At 38.1% G+C, this 21550-nt stretch overlaps 1 protein-coding gene across 3 annotated transcripts in view; it reads right to left on the minus strand.

Moving 5' to 3' along the window:
- Positions 1-1101: 1101 nt before the first annotated feature.
- Positions 1102-21550, minus strand: part of SOHLH2 (spermatogenesis and oogenesis specific basic helix-loop-helix 2) — a 60704-nt gene continuing 40255 nt past the window's right edge. For all 3 annotated transcript variants that reach the window (XM_035302472.3, XM_054256772.2, XM_035302471.3), the window contains exons 6-11: positions 20410-20520; positions 7780-7927; positions 7534-7625; positions 6759-6877; positions 3441-3697; positions 1102-1940 (exon numbers count right to left, since the gene is read on the minus strand). In XM_035302472.3, the coding sequence (XP_035158363.1) occupies positions 1920-1940; positions 3441-3697; positions 6759-6877; positions 7534-7625; positions 7780-7927; positions 20410-20520 (748 nt within the window). In that variant the 3' untranslated portion in view covers positions 1102-1919. The remainder of the gene's footprint in view (positions 1941-3440; positions 3698-6758; positions 6878-7533; positions 7626-7779; positions 7928-20409; positions 20521-21550) is intronic.

The following is a 21550-nucleotide window of genomic DNA, read 5'->3' on the forward strand; positions in this document are numbered from 1 at the left end:
ATCTGTATCTCCTGCCTATGCTGCAGTATCTGAATGTATTTTGGCTACTTCAACTCGGATATCATATAAATACCTCAAATGCAACGTGTCCCCATATAATTGTCACGTTCTAGTGCCACGACTCCAGGTGTTCTCCTTGCATTCTCTCAGTGGATAGCAATACTGTCTGCCTAACTGCTAAAGCCGGAAGCCTGGGGGCATCCTTAACTCTGCCCTTCCTCATAGCCCTGTATCAGATCATCTACTATGTTTCACTCATTCTGCCTCCACCAATGTGAAACCTACAAGCTGTCACCTTTTCTAGGCAAGCTCCTTGCATCTTCTTTATTGCGAAAATAACACCGCAACTGTTCCATGACCAGCCAACTTGATTTTACAAGGAAAATCCTGCTCTTTTTCTACAAGGTGTAACCCAACTAACCTTTCTTCCTTGGCTAAGAGTTGAGCTTACTTGGAAGAGCAGAATTCATTAAAAATGAAATTCTCACATTAGAAATGAATTTGGACATTTGCATGAAGTCTAGGATCATGGGACCCAGGATTGAAAAGAAGAGGGCCCTAAGGATGGATCTGGTAGCCACCTGTTTGTGCTGAAAGGAAAAGGGGGATGAGAGAGCAAGTAGAGAGATGGCTCTAGGGGTCGGACTTTTTAGGTCCTCTGTTGAAGAGTTCCCAGTCGCAGGCTTCTCTCAGAGCCCACATGAAGATGGAGAGTAAAGTAAAAGCCCCAGCAACAATGAAGACCAGCTGGGAACACAGGCATTAGTCCCAGTGTCCAAAATACCTCAGCAGGTTCTCTTCCAATGTCAAAGCAATTATCCTAAAGGAAAGGGGATGAAGAACCAAGCACCTGTTTTTAATAATAAAAATAAAACCTTATTTGGAAACTTCCTGTTCCTTTATAAAGTATGTCAAACGTCTACAGATTCCATCATTTTGGCAACCTCAAAGAAAAGCTGTGAAACCTGACATGAGAATTAGGCTACGCCTACGGTAATTTTTAAGCTTCTCAAAACTCTAGGAAATTAAATTCCCTACCTAGTACTACTAAAAGAGAGAACATATATTTATTAAACAAAACAAAAATGGATTGCAATGTTCAGGGTGAAAACTGATTATTTTATTTAACAATAAAACTTATGTATAAGAACATTTCAGTGAAATATAAAACAAACCTTTTTTTCCCCCTTACTTTCAACAGTCCTTTCTAATACCCACAGGGAGGAAGAGATGAAAAACAAAAGACCTGCTAGTCTGTAACTAAAGGTCCTGAAAGAAATATTTACCTATTAGCCATTGTTTCACTCAAGGGATTGTGAAAGGCAAAAACACACATCAATTTATTCATAGTAGTCAAGTGAGGAGGTAAACCCCTCTTGCAGCATCTCTCTGGGTATCTTAGTTTGGATGGTAAGTGAAGAAGGAAACTCTCTAAAATGTCAAATAAGGAAAACACACCACCTAGAAATGAGTGACAGTAATTCACGGGGACACTAAAAATAAGAGTCAAGTTGTGGTATCTGCACTCAGTGACATGAGGTATCAACACACCTTCCCAATCTTATCACTTTATCACATCTACATGGATCTTCTTTAGAGCATGCTTTTTTTCATAAATTGTGGAACGTTTTTTGAGAAGAGAGAGTGTAGGTCACTGAGGTCATTTGTTCTTGTAGCTCTCTGGCTGGCAGGGATCCAAGCGTGTATGAAGATGAGTGACAGCGTGCGACCAGCTTTTCACTGCTGGCTTTTCTATCTGCGGAAGCTTTGAGTGCATTGATCAGAAGCCAGACCATGCTAACTCTTTTGTTATTAGGTCTTTGGGTGGAGCTTTCAAAATCATTCTTTGTTCCACTTTTCCTAGATGGTTAAACTGCGCCCAGTAGGTGGTTGAAAGTGTGAATTTCAAACAAGTGCTTTTAATATGCCCAAAACTGTTGCTGCAAAGAAGGGGGAAAACCCACATTAATTGAATCCTCGCCCATTCTTACTCATAATGTCACAATTGTATTTTCTATATCCCAAAGCAATCTGAAATGATTTGCAAAACTATGTGAAACCCTCAGGTGAATAAGATTACAAGTTTTCCAATACGTATTTGTATTAAAAATAATTATTTTCTCACAACAATTCTCCAACAGAACCCACACAAAGTAGAGGTCAACAATTAAAAAATAATAATATTGTAATCTTTTCTTTCATTGACCCTCGTCTTCCCACTGGATACTAATGATCATCAGCAAAATTACGGTATCTGTAGACACTGCATATTTTAACATTTCTTTGCAATTCTCTTTAGAATATTTATCTTGCAAATATCTTTTGGAAGGTCACTATTGTTCCCATTTTAAAGATGTCATATGGAGGTTATAACAATAACTACCTTCAAAGGATCACCTCCGGGACCCTCATTAGATCATGTACAGTAAGTACATAGAGTAATTGGCACTATTAGCTATTGAGTGCTCAAAACATGTTAGCTTTGTTAATATGCAAAAGCATTAGCAGCTATATTAAAGTTAACAGAAGTCCATTTTGCGTAGGCCAATCTGGTTTGAGTCTTCCTCTAGCACTGGACAGTTCTTCCAAACAATACAGGTATGACTGTTTCATATGCTAGTCCATCTGACAAGATGCTCTTGCCTCCTCTCTCCTGCATCCTCACCCCTCTACCTGGCTAATTCTTAGTGGCTAGATATTAGCATGGATGGTATTTCTCCAGGGGCGAGCAGTCGCTAACCTCATCCACGTCTAGCTGATATGTATGTGGGGCACTCCTCCTACCCGCTTCAACCATATTGTAATTCCTGCTTCTTTGTCTGCAGCCCGTTAACACCAAAGCTGCATGAGGGCAAGGGTCGTGTCTACCTTAGTATACTACATTCTTAGCACAATGGCAAGCTCAATGGCAGAACATAATGGGTGCTCTGTAAATATCTGCTGTAGGAGGACGTGTGGTATCTGAAAACAGCCAGGATACTGACTGGAAGAGCACTTTCTGAGGCAGTGTGAGTGATGCTGCCCACCTAAGAGATAAGCAGCGGCTGGCTATGGGGCCAGATGAGGATGAGGGTGGTAAAATGGGATGTGCCGCTGCAGAAGCTCTGGGTAGAAGTGGGGGGGGGGGCGAGGGGGACAGAGGACAGAGGGGTAGGGAATCAGTGCTAGGGGAGATCAGGTTCCACCTGGTCACGGTCAGACTAGCACAGTCCCATCCAGCTTCACTGGTTCTGGATGTTGAGACACCAGCCCTGCAGCATGGGGAGGGAGAGCCTGGGTTGACTGCCCCTCCTTTTCACCCATCAGGGTAGAGAGACTCAGAATCAAGCTCTTAGGTACCAGCCTTCCAACCAGAGTAGCAACAACAAAATGCAGGTCAGGGGTTTCTGCTGGCTGGAGTGAAAAGGTCCAATCTGATGCATGGACCCCTGAAAACTTACCAGACAGGTGGGATGTGTAGTGCACGTCTGGCCCAACCCAGAAGTGCAGTGCTGAGGGAGAAGATTTGAGACCGGGGGCACGGCTGAAGGTAAATGAATCGAAATGTTCTGATTTGTTACGGCAGTTTCGTCATAGGAAGGGGTGACGTTAGAATAATATCTGACAGTATGGAAGGAATTCAGAGAGGGCGCTGCATTGGGAATCTGAGTTTTATACTGATCACCAATAGCATTCTCTGAGGTGGAGCTTAACGGACCTTTAATGAGAAAGAAAACAAATATGGGTGAGTATCCATAAATCTGTAATTTGGAACGACCGTATTTGGCATAAACTGACTGCTATTTCATTTCCTCGCATTATAAATTTGTACTACCACTACACTCGAATGCTGATGGAAAATCAAAAGGAACTTTCTAATTGTGACATTTAGTGCAATATACACACTATAAATTAGGGTTCGTGTACCACTAAAAGACAGATTTTAGAGAAGCAGAAGATCCCTGTGCCTTTTGATGCATGTGAACGTGCATGTCAATCAAAATTGACTCTCTCTGAAGCAAGTAAAAAGGTTGGAAAGAACAATTCCATTCAGCAGACTGTTTATATCATTATATAGCTATATTCTACATGGTAACTAGAAGAAAAAAATTAATATATAATATGAACAATGTAACCTCAAATAATACCATGAATATTTATTTTCTACTGGATATTAGTAATATCGAAAGTAAAATAATGTAATAATATGTCTACTTTAAACATAGATGTACCTGAAATGTTTGTGAAAAAATAATTTAAGCAAATGTATACAGAGATTTATAAAAAATAACAGGAAAACGCAAGCCGCTAAGGTGATAACATGCCTGCGTTACAGAGCAGGCTCAGCACAGAAACCCTGGGACTTTGGGTGGTCATTTAACTTCTCTAGCATTTTCTAATGTGGGTGATGAAAGTGAAATTTGGAAGACTTAACTGATTGCAACTTCTCTGATCCTCTTTCCAAAACAATTTGGCAACATGCATTAAGAGCTATACATACATTCATGTTCTCTATTCTCTAACTCACCCGTCACTCTTCCAGGAATCCAGTTCAAGGAAAAGTCCAAAATATAGAAAACCCCATTTATGGAAAAATATTTCCTATCACATGATGTAAAAAATCACTCTCCCCTCAAACTGGAAATGCTAAATGTAGCGATTGGAAAATGGCTAAGAAAAGTACTCTATACACTTGATAAATAATTAAAACCATTAAAATGATGAGTGAAGCGTCACAACAAATATATGTATGACACAAAGTCAAGCAAAAAAATTCAGGAAACAAAATGGGATGTCCAATGAGTACTATTATAGAAAAATACACCTGGAAGAAGGCTTGAAGAAAATACATTAAAAAATGAACACAGTGATTATCTTAGCCAGGTTAGTAAAGGATCTGAACTGGTTTTCGAATGCAAAAATGTATTTAAATCAAATAAAAATGGAAGTTTTGCCTCCTTAACCTTCAAGGCCTCCTAGGGTTTGAATAAGCCACAGGTCTGTGGTCCTTGCATATCTCTGGCCTCCCAAGATCTGTCTCCTTAGGGAAGGCAGTGCCTTGAAATGCTGGGGCATAGACAGGCCTGAACTCACTGCCACAAAAGGAGTGTTTCAGAGTTTCTATAAGACATAAATAGTATTGTATGTACAAAAAGTAACATTGACAGGCATATGCCTGTGGCCTGACTTCTATCTGATTTAATCTGGGCTGATTTAATCATTCCATGTCACATTCAGCCATTGCTACTTTAAGTAGATTAACCATGGCTTATGGTGACTTTTTTTTCCTCTTCTCCTCTCTCCTCTAGGTCAGGAGAGAAGTCTAAGTTGACTCAAATAACACCCCGAGGATTCTTTGATGATATGAAGACTCCGGGCTGGGTTCTATCTGGGGGCTCCTTCTCTTTTGACTTTAGACAGCATCCCAAATAACCTCCATTTGTTCCCATGGCTTCCGCCACATCCCATCTATGCAGGGTACTTCTACTACAGCACTTACACGACTAAACCATATTTTGCTTTGGTGACCCTTTCTATCAGTAAGTTGTGAGCTCCATAAGAACAAGAACTGCCTTTCATTCATCTCTGTGTCCCCAACTTTGACGCAGGGACATTTAAGCTGAGAACTAGGGATGGACCTGGTGCTAACCAGGGCAGGTGAGGGAGAAAGGGCACTCCTGGCACAGGGGAGGTGCTGAGTGAGAGCAGAGCCTGTTGGAGGAAGTCAAAAGTGTCACCTAGGGCCAAGAGGCTGAGGAGAGAGGCAGTCCTGTCATCTAGCACCTATCATTCAGGTCAAGAGGTCCATATCTTCCTGGTTTCTCAATGGAGAGTAACTTTACCTTCAGGAATACTAAAAAGTCACAACCTGTGTTGTGTTCTTTTCCTCTATTTTTTTTTCCATCTTGTTATTTCAAGTACATGGGCATGTCTAGGCTTATATAACACATATGTGGAGGCATTTTTGTTACGTGAGGCATTTTTTGTTATGCAGAGGCATTTTTATTATATGTGTTACATAAACCTAGACATGCCCATGTACTTGAAATAACAAGATGGAAAAACATAGAGGAAAACAAAAGGGAAAGCATTTGTTCCACAATGAATATTCATATAATGAAATTTCTTGAGCTCCTACTGTGTGCTGGTCATTGTTCTAAGTTGTAGAAATACAGCAGTGAATAAAAGCAGACAAAAAAGTCCCCTGCCTTCATGGAGGTGACATTCTAATGAGAGAAAATAGGCAACAAGCAAAACACACAAGTAAAGAACAGCAGAAGGCAGTGAGTGCTACCAAGACAAATACAGCAGGGAAAGCGGATGAGGAGTCCCCTGAGTCATGTTTATGGTGGGTAGGAATGTGCAGTTTTACCCGGGTGGCTGAGAAGAGCTCATTGAGAGGTGACAAGGAAGCAAAGGCATGAAGGAGGTAAATAAATTAACATGTTAAATGCTCAGGGCACAGTCAGTCCTGAAATAATATGAATACTTCCCCTCCCCTGAGATTCTATTCATATTATAAACAAAGTCACCAGCGTGCTTATCATTCATCAACAAGATGAGCTTTCTGGTAATTACGGTCAATTTTGAGCCCAGTTTCTGGCATAACACTATTTAAACACCCATTGCCACCTTGTGTACCTGAGGCTGACAACACCAGAAGGATTTATCAGCTCCCCTGAATTCCCTGGTTATGGTGGTGAATGCACAGGAGCCCAAGGGTTTGTAAGGTAATGCAGGTCCCCCTGTAAGTGGCACAGATGTTAGGTAAAGCTCACCTCTCACAGCTTCATCCAAAGAGCCCACTGCACCAGGAGTGGAGCACACATTCCAGCACGTGTTAGGCAGGAACTGGAGCCCTCTCTCAGGAGAGTAAGTGCTCGGCACACTATTTTCCCTTGAAAGGACAGAAAAAATTCTTTGCATATTATTCAGGGAAAACAACATGAACATTGCTGAATTCAACTGCCCTTTTATCATTCAAGTTCTAAAAACACTGACAAAGCCTCAACTATGGATTATTTACATATGAACAAAGAGTTGCACAGGACCCATGATGATTCCTTAGAATGTGCAAGAATGATATGCTTTTTTCTCCACAGTTTCTCTTTGTTTACATAGTCTGATCAATCTACGAAAGGATCATCCGGGAAGCCACATTTTGCCCTAGTAAGCTGCTCGAAGAACCACTAATTGAAATAGGGCTGGATGGCTCCAGGGCCCGAGACCTCCAGAGGAACACCAGAAGCCATCGCATCCCTGCTGGACCGCCGCCATCCCTACACTCACAAGGGGCAAAGATCATTTTAAGAACCTCAGAAATAACAAAAGGAGAAGTGAGTGTGAGTCACGTGATGAAAGGTCCATGGACCTGAGACTTTTTCCTGTGCTTATCACTGTAACAAAATGATACACATTGGCAATGAGAAAAATTCAGACCCTTAATAAACCCCTGCGCTTTCACAGTGGATGGAATCAGTTTCTACATGTTTAGCATCAATGTGGGAGGAAAATAACTAGCAGACTTCACATTCACAAGAGCCCTTATCATACCACTGTGCCATGACAGTGCCTAGGAGAGACAGCTGGAGAGGTGTTTGTTGTTTCTTACAAAATCTGTTGTTGCTTTGAAGTGCTTCTGTAATCTGAAATATACAGAAATATATTTAGGTAGATACTGACATTTTTACATATGTACAAAGACACATACTTTCAATGATAAAAAATTAAAAGAAGTAAAATTGTAGTGTTAAAGCATTGTCTATAATGATAAAATTCAAAGCTTTGGAAGTCCAATACCTGGGCCATAACGGCTGGGGGAATTTTCGCCCGGATATATTTCACATACTCAACTGTTGCCTCAAGAACTGAAGCTGTATCATTCTTTCTCCCCTTTACATATGGCAAGAGAACACGCAGCTGCTCACAGCAATACTTGATTCTTTCTCTGGACAGAGAATTGCAATACATAAAGAATAATTAGTCTCATTTTCTTCCTTGTACCCAAAGACAAACAACCCTTCCTCTGAGTATGTTTGTAAAGGAACCACCCCCTCCCTATCTAATCTCCATTTCAGAAAAAGGCTATGTTCCTACAAGCCAGCAGCCCTCACAGTCCCTGAAATCACAGCTTCCCGGGGCGCCTACGCATATGCCCACTGCCCAAAGAACCACTACCCAAGTTCACTGTGTGTGCTGATGGCAGCCCCAGCTCTCCCACCTCAGGCCTGCTGCAGGGTGCAGGATGCCCAGTCACTGAGGAAAGCACCCTTCCTACCCACTGCTGCCCACAGAAACGTGCAGACCACTCTGCCCAGAGGGCAGAGACTTGTACACTGTAGAAATCCTTTTGCGATTCACACTAGAAGCCTAGAAGGCAAAGAGCAGTCAGGATCTCCATGTCCCTGGACAGCATTTCCAACAAGATCAACTAGCATCTTGCAACACACGGCTTCATGGACTGAGCAAAAGGAAAATCAGAAGACTGCTTCCTTTACATGAGGTAGGTATGGACAGAACCAGTAGACCAGGATGCAGGTATCAGAAAGAAACTAACCTGTCTCTCACAGCTCCTAAGGAGAATAGACGGGAAATGTAAATGTAATTGATTTAAGCCCTTGGTGGCTTCATTCAACCATGTGCTCTTTTAATAAACATTTTTAAGCACTTGTTTTGTGCTGAATACTACCTTGACATCTACAGGGTTGAATGGTGGCTATGTTATTATTGAGACATTAGGCAAGTTACTAAACCTCTGTAAACACCAGAATGGCAGAGAAATTAAATTTTAAAACCTAGTTTGACATACAGCCAAAGAATAACTCAAATATTCTGTCTCAGTGGTGTTCTCATTGATCTCTGAGGAGCTTTGGGGGCTCTGCAGGGGTGTCTCAGGAACTAATCTGGAAAGGGAAGGATGGAAGAGCCAACAATTTGACAATGTGTGTGAAGGGCTTTGAAACTTTTCATACCCTTTGACTTGGTATTTCCACTTATAAGGATCCATCCTAAGGAGTGAATCTAAAACACAGAGCACAGTGCGTATACACAGAAGCCCATCAGAGCATTATTTTAGTAAAATATGGAAAACAGCACACAACATAGGAGGATGCATTAAGTAAGCTACAGTACATTAGTTCAGCAGAATGTCACCTGGCAGTGGAAGTGATATGTTATAAAGCTTATTGGGGGAAAGTAGGACACAAAACAGAATATAAAATATAATCCTAGCCACTAAACAAAGTAAAAATGAAGCCCAGGAGAAAAGGCTGAAGGCAAAAACATCCAGTACAGTTATTTCCGGATAGCTGGATGATGGATCATTTTTATTCCCTTTATTTTCTATGTTTTCCATATGTTTTTGCTAGGCATATGTCACATTCATAATTTAAACTATTAAAATATTATTAAATTTTTTCAACATTAGAAAAAGTTTAATCATAGAGAAAATTTGAAAGAATTATATAAGGAACACCTATATACTCATCACTTAAGAGGCTACAGTTAACATTTACTGTACAGGCCGAGTATTTCCTCCCCAAAATGCCTGGGGAAGTGTTTAAGATTTCAGATTTTTTGGGATTTTGGAATATTTGCATATACATAATAAGATATCTTGGGGATGGAACCCAAGTTTAACAGAGAATTCATTTATGTTTTATACCCTATTTACATAGCCTAAGGTAATTTTATACAGTATTTGTACCTCAAACAAAGTTTGTATACACTGAACCATCAAAAAGAAAAGGTGTCGCTATCACATCAGTGCTGAAAAAGTTTGATTTTGGAACATTTCAGACTTCAGATTTTCAGATTAGGGATGCTCAACCAGTATCTGCTTTATCATATATGTGTCATCCCGCTGTTCACATGTCAACATATTTACATATACTAAAGCAAGGTAAGTTGTAGACATAAGCACATTACACCCCTAAATGTATCAGTAGCTAGAGCTCAAATTATTTTCAGGTAAATACTACATAAAACAAAATGCACACTAAGTCCTATTCTGTACGTTTGGACAAATACATACAAGTGTATGTACCTGAAACACATATATAATGAAAATTCTAATTACACAGGAAAATCCATTATCACAACCCCATAAAGTCCCTTATGTTTCTTCCCAGTCAATACTGTCCCCTAACCATGTAAGGCAACTACAATTCTGATATTTTTTCCATCCCACATTACTTTTGCCTGTCCTCAACCAGCACGTAAATAAAATCACACAGCGTGTATTATTTTGTAAAGCTTCTTTCACGCAGCTTTAAAGTTGCTGGGGTTTATCTACGTGGCTAACCATGTCGCAGTTTGCTCCTCTTCACCGAGCAACAGTATTCCATAACAGATAAGTAAGCTGCGGCATATTTATATATTGTGAAATACTGTTGTGGAATACATATAAATATGCCGCAGCTTACTTATCTGTTATCTTATTAACACTTGGGCTGTTACCAGTTTTGGCTTATTACGAATAAGGCCGTAGAACATTCTGGATGTCTTTTTGTGAACGCATGGTTTTATTTCTCTTGGGTAATATCTAGGAATAGAAATGATAGGCCATTTTATAAGTTTATAAAAACGGGCAGAATTTTTACCACACCAAAGTAGTACCACTTCATACTTCCACCATCAATGTATCAGACTTCTTGCTCCAAATCATTGATGATATTTAATACTGTCAGTTTTAATGTTAGAATTTTGGCCTTTCTGGGGTATACATAGTAATATCTCATTACGCTTTAATTTGCGTTTCCCTGACAGCTAATGATACTGAGCACTTTTTCCTGTGCCTTTTGGGCTTGTATAGCTTCCTTTGTGAAGTGTCCGTGCAGACATTTTACCTGTATTTTAACCGAATTTCAGGTCTTTTTATTTTTCATTTTTAGCAGTTCTTTACACATCTTGAATACCAGGATTTGTCAGATATCTGTTTGGCAAGTATTTTCTCCCAGTCTGCGGCTTTTGTATTTATTTTCTTAAAACTTTTTGATAGCAAAAGTTTTAAATTTTGATGAATCCAATTTATTTACACACACACACTCTCTCTCTCTCTCTCTAATGGTTATTGATTTCTATGTCCTGTCTAAAGAACATCTGCGTATTCTCGGCTCATGAAGACATTCTCCTATTTTCTTGTAGAACTGTATTGTTCAATACAGTAGTCAGTAGACTTGAGTCTATTTAAATTTAATTAGTAAATATAAATTAATATTACATATATTTACAATTCATTTCCTAAGTTGCAATAGCCACATTTTGAATACTCAATAACTACACGGTTGCTAATGGCTATTGTATTAGATGATGAAGATATAATTTTTAACACAGCAGAAGAGTCTACTGAATGCTGTCTTCCTAGAAGCTCAATAATTTTAGCTTTACAGTGCAGCTCTGACTATGCTTCATCTTGAATTAATTTTTTATATGGTGTGAGGTAAAGGGTAAAGGTTGATTTTCTTCCCAGATGGGTATCTAGTTGTTCTAGCATCATTTATTGAAAAGACTTTTCTCTCCCAAAATATTTGCTTTGGTGTTTTTGTTGAAAATCAAATAACCATAAATATGTGGATCCAGTGCTAGCCTATTGTGTTCCATTGATCTATTTGTCAACTTTTATGCCAGTTACCTACTGGTGATTGTAGCTTTCTAGTGAGTCTTGAAGTCAGACAGTTTAAGTCCTTTTACTTCATCGTACTTTTACAAAATTGCTTTGGATAGTCTAAGTCCTTTTCATACATTGTAAAATCATCTTATCAATTTTTATGAAAAAACACTTGCTGGCATTATGATTTGGATTCAAATAAGGTTATGTTTCAATTTGGTGAGAACTGACATCTTAACAATAGTGAGTCTTTTATACCATAATTATGGTATAAAGCATAATTTGGTTTTTATTTAACTTTTCATAGTAACATTTTAAAATGATCAATGTACAGATCAGTTTTTTGCTTTGTTACTAAGGCTATTTCACTCTACTTTAAATGTTGTAATATTTATATTTTCATTGTATAATTATTTGCTGTTAGTATATAAAATACCATTGATTTTTGTACCTTATCTTCTGCAACCATGTTACAGAAGATAAGGTTCTTTAGTTCTAGCGGCTGTTTCGTAAATGTCTTAGGACTTTGGCTTTATACCCAGTCATGCCATCTCCATATAGTAAGACAGTTTTTCTTCTTCCTTTCTAATCTTTATATCTATTTCTTTATCTTGCCTAACTGCAATGGCTAGAATTATTTATTTGATAATGAACAGAAATGGTAAGAATGGGCACCCTTAGTTTGTTCCTGATCTTTTTAAGGAGCAGCCAACATTTTATCACTAACTACAATGTTAATTTTAAGTTTTTTATTGATGCCTTTTAACAAACTGAGGAAGTTATCTTCCACATCTATTTGCTGAAAGTATTTTTGAAATGATAATGGTAAAGTGAACGTTGTGAAATGTTTTCAGAATTTGTTAATCACATGGTTTTTCTCCTTTGTTCTGTTAATGTGGTGAATTTCACTGATTGATGTTTTGGTTTTGTTTTGTTTTTGAGTCAGAGTCTCACTCTGTCACCCAGGCTGGAGTGCAGTGGTACCATCTCTGTTTACTGCAACCTCTGCCTACTGGGTTCAAGCAATTTTCATGCCTCAGCCTCATGAGTAGCTGAGATTACAAGGTGCACCACCAAACCTAGCTAAATTTTTATATTCTTAGTAGAGACAAGGTTTTGCCATATTGGCCTGGCTAGTCTTGAACTCCTGGCCTCAAGTGACCCATCTGCCTTGGCCTCCCAAAGTGCTGGGATTACAGGTATGAATCACCATGCCCGGCGCAACTGGTTGATTTATGAATGTCACACCAGCCTTGCTTTTCTAGGATAAACCTGACATGGTCTATCATGATACCTTATACATTATACCTCTATATATTTCTTGATTAAATTTGCTAAAATTATGTCAAGTATTTTTGCTCCTATGTTCATGAGGTATACTGGTCTGTAATTTTCTTTATAAATAATGTTTTTGTCAGGCTTAGGGTTATGTTGTTCCCATGAAAGGGGTTAGGAAGCATTCCCTCCTCCCATTTCTGTAAGAACATGTTTAAGATTGTTATTACTTCTTTAAAGCCTTGCTGAAATTCATTGGTAAAACCATCTGAGTGTTTTCTCTTTGGTAAGGTTTTGGTAACAAGTTCAGTTTTGTAAATATAGAGCTATTCTGATTTTCTGCTTCATTTGGTATCAGTTTTGATAAATTGTGATTTTCAAGAATGTATCCAGTATATCTAAGTTGTTGAATTTACTAGCCTAAAATTGTTCAAAGTATACTCTTCTGTATTTAAATATTTATAGCAGCTATTGTGATCATCTCTCTTTCAATCGTGATTGCGATTATTGTGTCTGTCTCTCTCCCAGCCTCCTCTCCCTTCACCACCCCACTTATTTGGGTTTACTTTGTTTTACTTTCTCTTTCTTCCTAGGATAGAACCTTCTATCGCTGATTTTTGGACCTTTTGCCTTTTCTAATATAAGCATTTAAAGCCACAGTGTTTTTCCTAAACTTTGCTGTAGTTTATTTTAAAACTTTGATATACTGTATTATCTTTTTTTAAAATTTAAGTTCCAGGACACATGTGCAGTACATGCAGGTTTGTTACATAGCTAAAAGTGTACCATGGTAGTTTGCTGATATATTCTCTTCTCAATAGATTCACTTTGAAATATTTTCTAATTTTTCTTGTGATTTTTTTTTAACTGATGGATTACTTAGAAGATTTTTTTTTAATTTCCATATATTTAAGATTTCCCTTTAAATTTATTCTTACTGATTTCTAATTTAATTTCATTGTGGTCAGGGAACACATCTTTATTAATTAAACTCTTTCGAATGTATTGAAACTTCTTATATACACCCCACCCCCCAATATACAGTCTATCTAAGTGACTGTACCATGTGCCATTGAGAAGGAGTCTTCTGCTGCAGTTGTTCCGAGTGTTGCTCTATGAATATTCATGAGATCAAGGTGGTGAGCGGTGTTCACATTTTCTAGAGCTGACCAATGTTTTGGTGTCTAGTTGTATAAACTGCTGAGAGAGGAGTGTTAAATCTCCAGCAGTTGTTTTAAAATTATCTATTTGTCTGTTTAATTCTGTACATTTTTGATCCAAGCATTTTGAAGTTCTTAGCATCCCGTGCTCTTTGTGATTTTAATATCATTCTGAAAGTTGATGTTTCTATCACCACAAAATGCCCCTCTTTACCTCAGGTAATACTGTTTGTCTTCACATCTACTTTGACATTAGCATAGCCCATCTGATCTTCTTATACTTCGTGTTTCCACAATGGATATATTTCTATTAATTTTTTTTATATTCAAAGCTTCTCTCTTATAGACAGTAGATAGCTGGGTCTTGCTTTTGCATGTTTTGATCTATTCTGAAAACTTCTGCCTATAAGTTGGATGTCGTTGGATAAAGGTCTACCATGCCGTTTCCCTCTGTAGTCTCTTTTGCGTGTTTACTCTTCTGTTCCTCCTTCCTGCCCTCTTTTTTGAATATTTTTAAAAATCCATTTTTAATTTATCTTTTGGCTCCATAGCAATGCATTTGGCCTATCTCTTTAGGGTTGCTCTAGGATTACAATATATATCTGAAGTTTTCATAGTCTGGAGTTAATACTTTATGACATTACATAAAATGTCTAACTGCTAAAGTTATGCAAGTGCATTTATCCCACTCATTCTTTAAATAATAGTCATATGTACTATAGTTATATTATAAACCCCTAATACATTGCTGTAAGTTTTGCTAATAACAGTTTTAAGTATTTTAAATAGCTTAACATGGAAAATGCTTGTTTTTGCTTAGAAATTTGTCATTTCTGGTGCTACGTAGTCCTTCAGGTGGTCCTAGCTTTCATTTGGTATTATTTCCCTTCAGCCTGAAGAATTTCCTTCAGCTTTCTTACCCTGAAGGTCCACTGGTGTCAAAATATCTAAGTTGTCTTTTATTTGAAAAATGTCTTTATCTTACATAAAGGGAAATAGTATCTGACGGAAATACAATTTGCACAAACAAGTGAAAAGTCTAAGACATGATAAATATGGTGACATACGTTCAAGGGTAGTTTTCTAATTTATTCATGTTTTAAAAACCAATAGCGGCCGGGCGCGGTGGCTCAAGCCTGTAATCCCAGCACTTCGGTCAACAGATCGAGACCATCCTGGTCAACATGGTGAAACCCCGTCTCTACTAAAAATACCAAAAATTAGCTGGGCACGGTGGCGCGTGCCTGTAATCCCAGCTACTCAGGAGGCTGAGGCAGGAGAATTGCCTGAACCCAGGAGGCGGAGGTTGCGGTGAGCCGAGATCGCGCCATTGCACTCCAGCCTGGGTAACAGGAGCGAAACTCCGTCTCAAAAAAAAAAAAAAAACCAATAGCATACATTTATTTGACAGGCCTAAAACGGCTGTATACTGCTAAGATTTCTATTATAGAAGCAAGAAAAAAGTGCCCTTGTACTTTCTGTCCCTCTGATTGCGGCAGCCAAGATTGAGCAGGGGAATGCAGGAGCAAAGGATGGTAATAAAGGGAAATTCATGGGGAGAGAATTTTTGCAACTCAGACAAAACCTTGTCTATAGTGAAGAGCCTGTTTTACTGCAAACAAGAATCTGAAATTTGGATTAAAGCGATAAGAGTTAAGATTACAGGGACTGAAAATTACTTATTTTTCCCAATGAAGAGTCAGGTCCATTTCCTTTTCCCTTGAATCTTCACTGGCCTGTGCCTGCTTTAACCAAAAGATATCTGGAGAGTGACTCTATGAAAGTTCTGGGACTAGCGTTTCAGAAGATGTGGCTTTGATACTGGTCTCATGGAATCCTAAGGCTTCATGGAAGAAGTCCTTCTAGCTTGCTGCAGAGACCATGTGGAGAAGTGATGAGACCACGGGGAAGAACAGCCCATCTGAGCATAACCTGCATCCATACCCACCAGAGGACCACACTTGTAGATGATGCTGTGCTGGAATCTCCAGACAGGCCAATTGCTGGCTGAACATCATGGAGTGCCACGGTTAACACCATGCAGAGAGTAATCACAGAACCAAGCCCTGCCCAAACTGGTGACTCACAAAATCATGAGATATGATAAACAGTTTGTTGATTTACATTGCCAAGTTTTAGAGTAATTTGTTGTACAGTATCAGTTAACTGGACAACAGCTTACTGTTTAAAGTAAAACTATTAATGATGCAGGGTTGATAACTGATGTGGCTGGGATGTTTTGTCCCCTCCAAATCTTATGATGAAATGTGATGCCCAGTGTTGGAGGTGGAACCTGGTAGGAGGTGTTTGGTGAATCACGGGGTTTAGCTTAGTGCCATCCCCTTGGTGATGAGTGAGTTCTCACTCAGTTCATGCAGATCTGCTGGGTTAAAACAGTCTGGGGCCTCTCCTTTCTCTTTCTCTTGCTCCTCCTCTCACTATGTGACACACTGGCTCCACTTTGCCTTCTGCCATGATTGTAAGCTTCCTGAGGCCTCACCTGAAACAGAAGCTGCTATGCTTCCTATACAGCCTACAGAATCATGAGTCAATTAAATGCTTTTCTTTATAAATTACTCAGTCTCTGGTATTTCTTTATAGCAACACAAGAAGAAACTAACACAATAACAAAAACAAAGGTAAAATGTATGACAACAGTAACAAAAAGAGGAAGAAGGTAAATAGAAATATGCTGTTGTCTTTTAAGGGCATAATGTCAATTCAAGGTAGATTATCATACGTTAAGGATGTATAAAATAATCCCTAGGCAACCAATAAAAATTGGTTTTAGCTAAAAAGTCAATAAAATCGATTACAAGAAATGCTAAAGTATACTTGATAAATCCAAAGGAAGGCAGGTAATGCGAAAAAAGGGAAAAAATAGATTAATGAAAACAAATAGAAAAATTGTAGACCCCAAACCACACTTAACAGTAAGTATATGAAAATGAGCTAACCATTCCAAATGAACAACAGAGACACAGAGACTGTCAGAATGAGTAAATAAAAAATAAAAACAAGATTCAACTACATACTATTTACAAGGGACACTCTTCAAATATAAAGACATATACAGTTTAGAAAAAACCAGGCAAATACTAACCACAAGAAACCTGTATTAATATCAAAGTAGGTTTTTTAAGATAGGGAGTACTAGGAGAGATAAATTAGCATTATCATTTCCTCATGATGAGTGGGTCAATGCAGCAAGACAGTCATCTAACAACAGAGTCTCAAACTACATGAAGCAAAAACTCTCAGAAAGAAAGGGAAAAAGAGCTGTCACTGAAAAATTTAACCCTCAAAAAAATAATAAGGGTACAGATTATATGAAAAACACTACCAAGCAGTTCTACCTCATTAATATTTATAGAACACTACACCCCCCAGACAGAAGAATACAGTCTTTTCAAATGCATATGGAACATCATTCATCAAAGGAGACCATACTTTGGGCCATAAAACAAGTTTCAGAAAATACCAAAGGACAGAAACCTTACAAAGTATGTTTTCAGATAACGAAAGAATTAAATCATAAATCGATACCTAGAAAGTCTCCAAACATTCAAGTGCCACACTTCTAAACAGTTACTAATGAAAAGAAAAAAATCACGGGGGATATGAGAAAATATTTTGAACTGAATGATCGTGGAAATATGTCAAAGTTGATGAGAGGCCGCTAAAGCAATGCTTACAGAAAAACTTTCGTAAAGGAAAAGTTTCAGTTTTAAGTGCTTATTTTAGAAAAGAAGAAAAGGTTAAAATCAATGATCTAAGTTTCTATCTACAAAGACTTTTTAAAAATATATTTTAAGTTCTGGGATACATGTGCAGAACGTGCAGGTTTGTTACATAGGTATATATGCGCCATGGTGGTCTGCTTGCACCCATCAACCCATCATCTAGGTTTTAAGCCCCGAATGCATTAAGTATTTGTCCTAATGCTCTCCCTCCTCTTTCCCTCCACCCCCCTGCCACAGGCCCTGGTGTGTTATATCCCCCTCCTTGTGTTCATGTGTTCTCATTGTTCAATTCCTACTAATAAGTGAGAATATGTGGTGCTTGATTTTCTGTTCCTGTGTTAGTTTGCTAAGAATGATGATTGCCAGTTTCATCCATGTCCCTGCAAAAGGCATGAATGCCTTTTTTTATGGTGTATATTTGCCATATTTTCAAAGACCTTTTGAAATATGTATTTCAAAGACCTTTTTATGGTGTATATTTGCCATATTTTCAAAGACCTTTTTTTAAAAAAGCAAAGTACAGAGGCCGGGAGTGATGGCTCATGCCAGTAATCCCAAAACTCTGGGAGGCCAAGATGGGCAGATCACTTGAGACCAACCAGGGCAACATGGTGAAACCCCATCTCTACTAAAAATACAAAAATTAGCCGGATGTGGTGCCAGACGCCTATAGTTTCAGCTACTCAGGAGGCTGAGTAAGGAGAATCGCTTGAACCTGGCAGGCAGAGGTTACAGTGAGCTGAGATTGTACCACTGCACTCCAGCCTGGGTGACAGAGCAAGATTCTGTCTCAATCAATCAATAAAAGCAAAGCATAGAAAGACAAAGAGCAGAAATCAATGAAATAGAAGAAATGGGCTAATATAGAAAATCAATGATTCGAAATCGGGTTCACTGAAAAAACAATCAATAAAACGGAGAAAACTTTTGCTAGGCTGATCGAGAAGCAAGGCAGAAAACACAATTTATCAATACCAGGAATGAAAAAGCCATCATCACAGAACTATAGGTGTTAAAATGACAATAAGATCATGTTGTCAAACAAACGTGACACTTAGATTAAATGGACAAATTTCCTGAAAAACATAAATTAACCAAACTGAGATAGGAAAAAATAGGCCGTTTAGTCCTATAATCATTAAAGAAATTGAATTTGCAATCAAAACTTCCCCACAAAGAAAATTCCAAGCCCAGATGACTTCATTGTTGAATTCTATCAAACATATCATTTCTATACAAATTCTTTCAGAAACGGAAGACTTTCCATTTGGTTTTATAAGGCCAGCATTTCCCTGATACAGAAATGAGATAAAGCCATTGTAAGAAAACTGCAAACCAATATCTGTCATAAACACAGATGCAAAAATTGTTAACAAAATATTAGCAAATGGAATCTAGCAGTAAATAAAAATTAACTATACCTTAAGACAAAGTAGAGTTTTGCATTTTAAAAAATCAGTCATAATCAGCACGTTAAATAAGACGAGAAATAATCATCTTACTAGAAAAAAAAGGCTGACAAAATTTTACATCCATTCATGATAAAATCCTAAACTAGGACTAAAAGGGAACATTTTTTTTAAGCTGATATAAAAGCATGCACAAAAGCCTATAGTTTACATCATATGTGATGGTAAAGACAGCATTTTCCCTCTAAGATTGGAAACAAGGCACAGATGTCTACTTGGGGCTCTCCTCTGTACAAATGTGTCTCAAGCAAATAAGGACTCACAGGGAAAGGTATCTGGGCCAGAGACAACTTGGAACCCTCTGAGAACTGCCTGTCTACCTTTCCTGAATTTCTAAGACTTGTCTAGTCCTGGAAAAGTCTTTATTTATGGCAAAGCTCAAGTTTCCCTTCTATTCAAGTGAAATCATCATTTCTTATTACAGACTCCTTCTGGCCTCCAGACACAATTCACTGTTACATCTTATTAGAGTGTTCATTCTAAGGTATAAATCTCATATTGCTCCTTTGCTAAAATCCTTTAGTAACTGCCCAACAGACCAGGTTGCAATTCAAATTTCATAGCATGAAATGCCAAGCCCCTACCTACTACTTCTCATCTCTTGCCTCTTCCTGCTGGTGTCCTGATAGCCAACCATACGGACATACATGCAGTTCCATAAAGTCACGGTACTCTCTAAGACTGCCAACCTCTGTACCTATTATTCCCTCCATATAAATAAAATACCCTTCCCTGACTTCCAAACCAAATTAATAGAAACTTGTCAAAAGCCCAATTTAGTTACTGCCATCTCAAGAAAGCCTTTGATGTCCCCTTATTCTGTCTTAGAAACTTTCCTCATGTCCTTTGTGTTCTCAACATGAGATGTATTAAAAAGTATCACTTTCTACTTAATAGCCTATTTAAAAGTCGGTCTGAGCACCAGACTGAGAACACCTTTGAAGGTAGAGACTTATTTTTATCTCAGTTCTCCAATAATTCCTTGGCACGCACTGCAGACTCAGAAATGTTTACTGAATGACTACATGGCTGAATGAGTGAGTGGCATCTATTTATTTGCTAAATTTACTAGTTTCACTTATACTTTAACAATATTACAAAAAATTATAAAATGCATGAAAGTAATTTCTCCCTACAAAACAATAGTGCTTAAAAAGTGCTATATTAAAATTCACCTTCTTAGCTTTTCCTTGCTTGAATGAAGAAGAGAAGTCTTTCTGCTTCTCTCGGGCTCTGACAATGAAGCATTTAATTCAAGCCCATTGCCATTTCCTAGAGATTCAGGGCTAGAAACAAGAAAAAAATCACACCACACATTAAAAGGGAAAATTGTCAGGTAAAATTAAACAATACACACCAATATACTAAACAAAAGACACTTCTCTAAGTCTCTTGCTTCATACAAAGGGGCAATAGTGTCAAAGCACCTTATCTTATATATTTGGTGCAGAATGTTTATTTTAAAATTTCAAAAGAATATATTACCAAAATCATCCTAAATTCAATGACTGATCAAAATTCTAAAATAAATTGTTAACAATAGATACAAGCAGGATTAAAACATTCTGACCTCATCAATTATGACTATACCACACACACACACACACACACACACACACACCCCATATATATAAAGTCATATAGACTTTATCCACCCTTCAGGAGGAAGATTACATTATAGGAAAAAAGCACAAAGGATTAGAAGGTCAAGATACACCCTAGTCCAACCCAAACAGCAAAGCCCAGGTTCCCTCCATTTAAAAATCTGTCATTTAATGGACATCTTCTGGCTCTACTATTTTTGCAGAACTTCTTCAGGCATTCTGATTTAAAAACATATTAATCTAAGAAACTTGCAAACTAATCCTATTTCCTCTATCCTAAGATACATAATTTGATTTGACATCTTTATTTATAGAGGTAGGATGCTGAGGAAAGACAGAAAGATTCAAGATGAGTAGAGATCAAAAAGCACATGCACACTATGTAGTCATAAAAACCTTTTTAAAAAGAAAAGCAGTTGCAAGTAATGTAAGAAAATCATGAAGCCTTCCAAAACCTTTCCCAGCCCCATATCCTAGATAAGGGTTAACACAGCAAGCCTCTTTAAGATTAAAATGTTACATAAGACCAAGAAAGCTGTTGGTATCTCTGCGTTACCAAAGTCAGCTTTGGTTTAACCGCACTTACTGACTGCCAAGTCCCTTTCTTGTTCAAAACAGCAGATGGTCACATTCTACAAATTCTGGAAGTGACTAACTTAAAATTCTCACCATCATCAGTACCCATGCCCTCAGCAGTTATGTCCATTCTTTG

The sequence above is a fragment of the Callithrix jacchus genome, chromosome 5, assembly GCF_049354715.1.
Source record: "Callithrix jacchus isolate 240 chromosome 5, calJac240_pri, whole genome shotgun sequence".
Classification (NCBI taxonomy): Eukaryota; Metazoa; Chordata; class Mammalia; order Primates; family Cebidae; genus Callithrix; species Callithrix jacchus.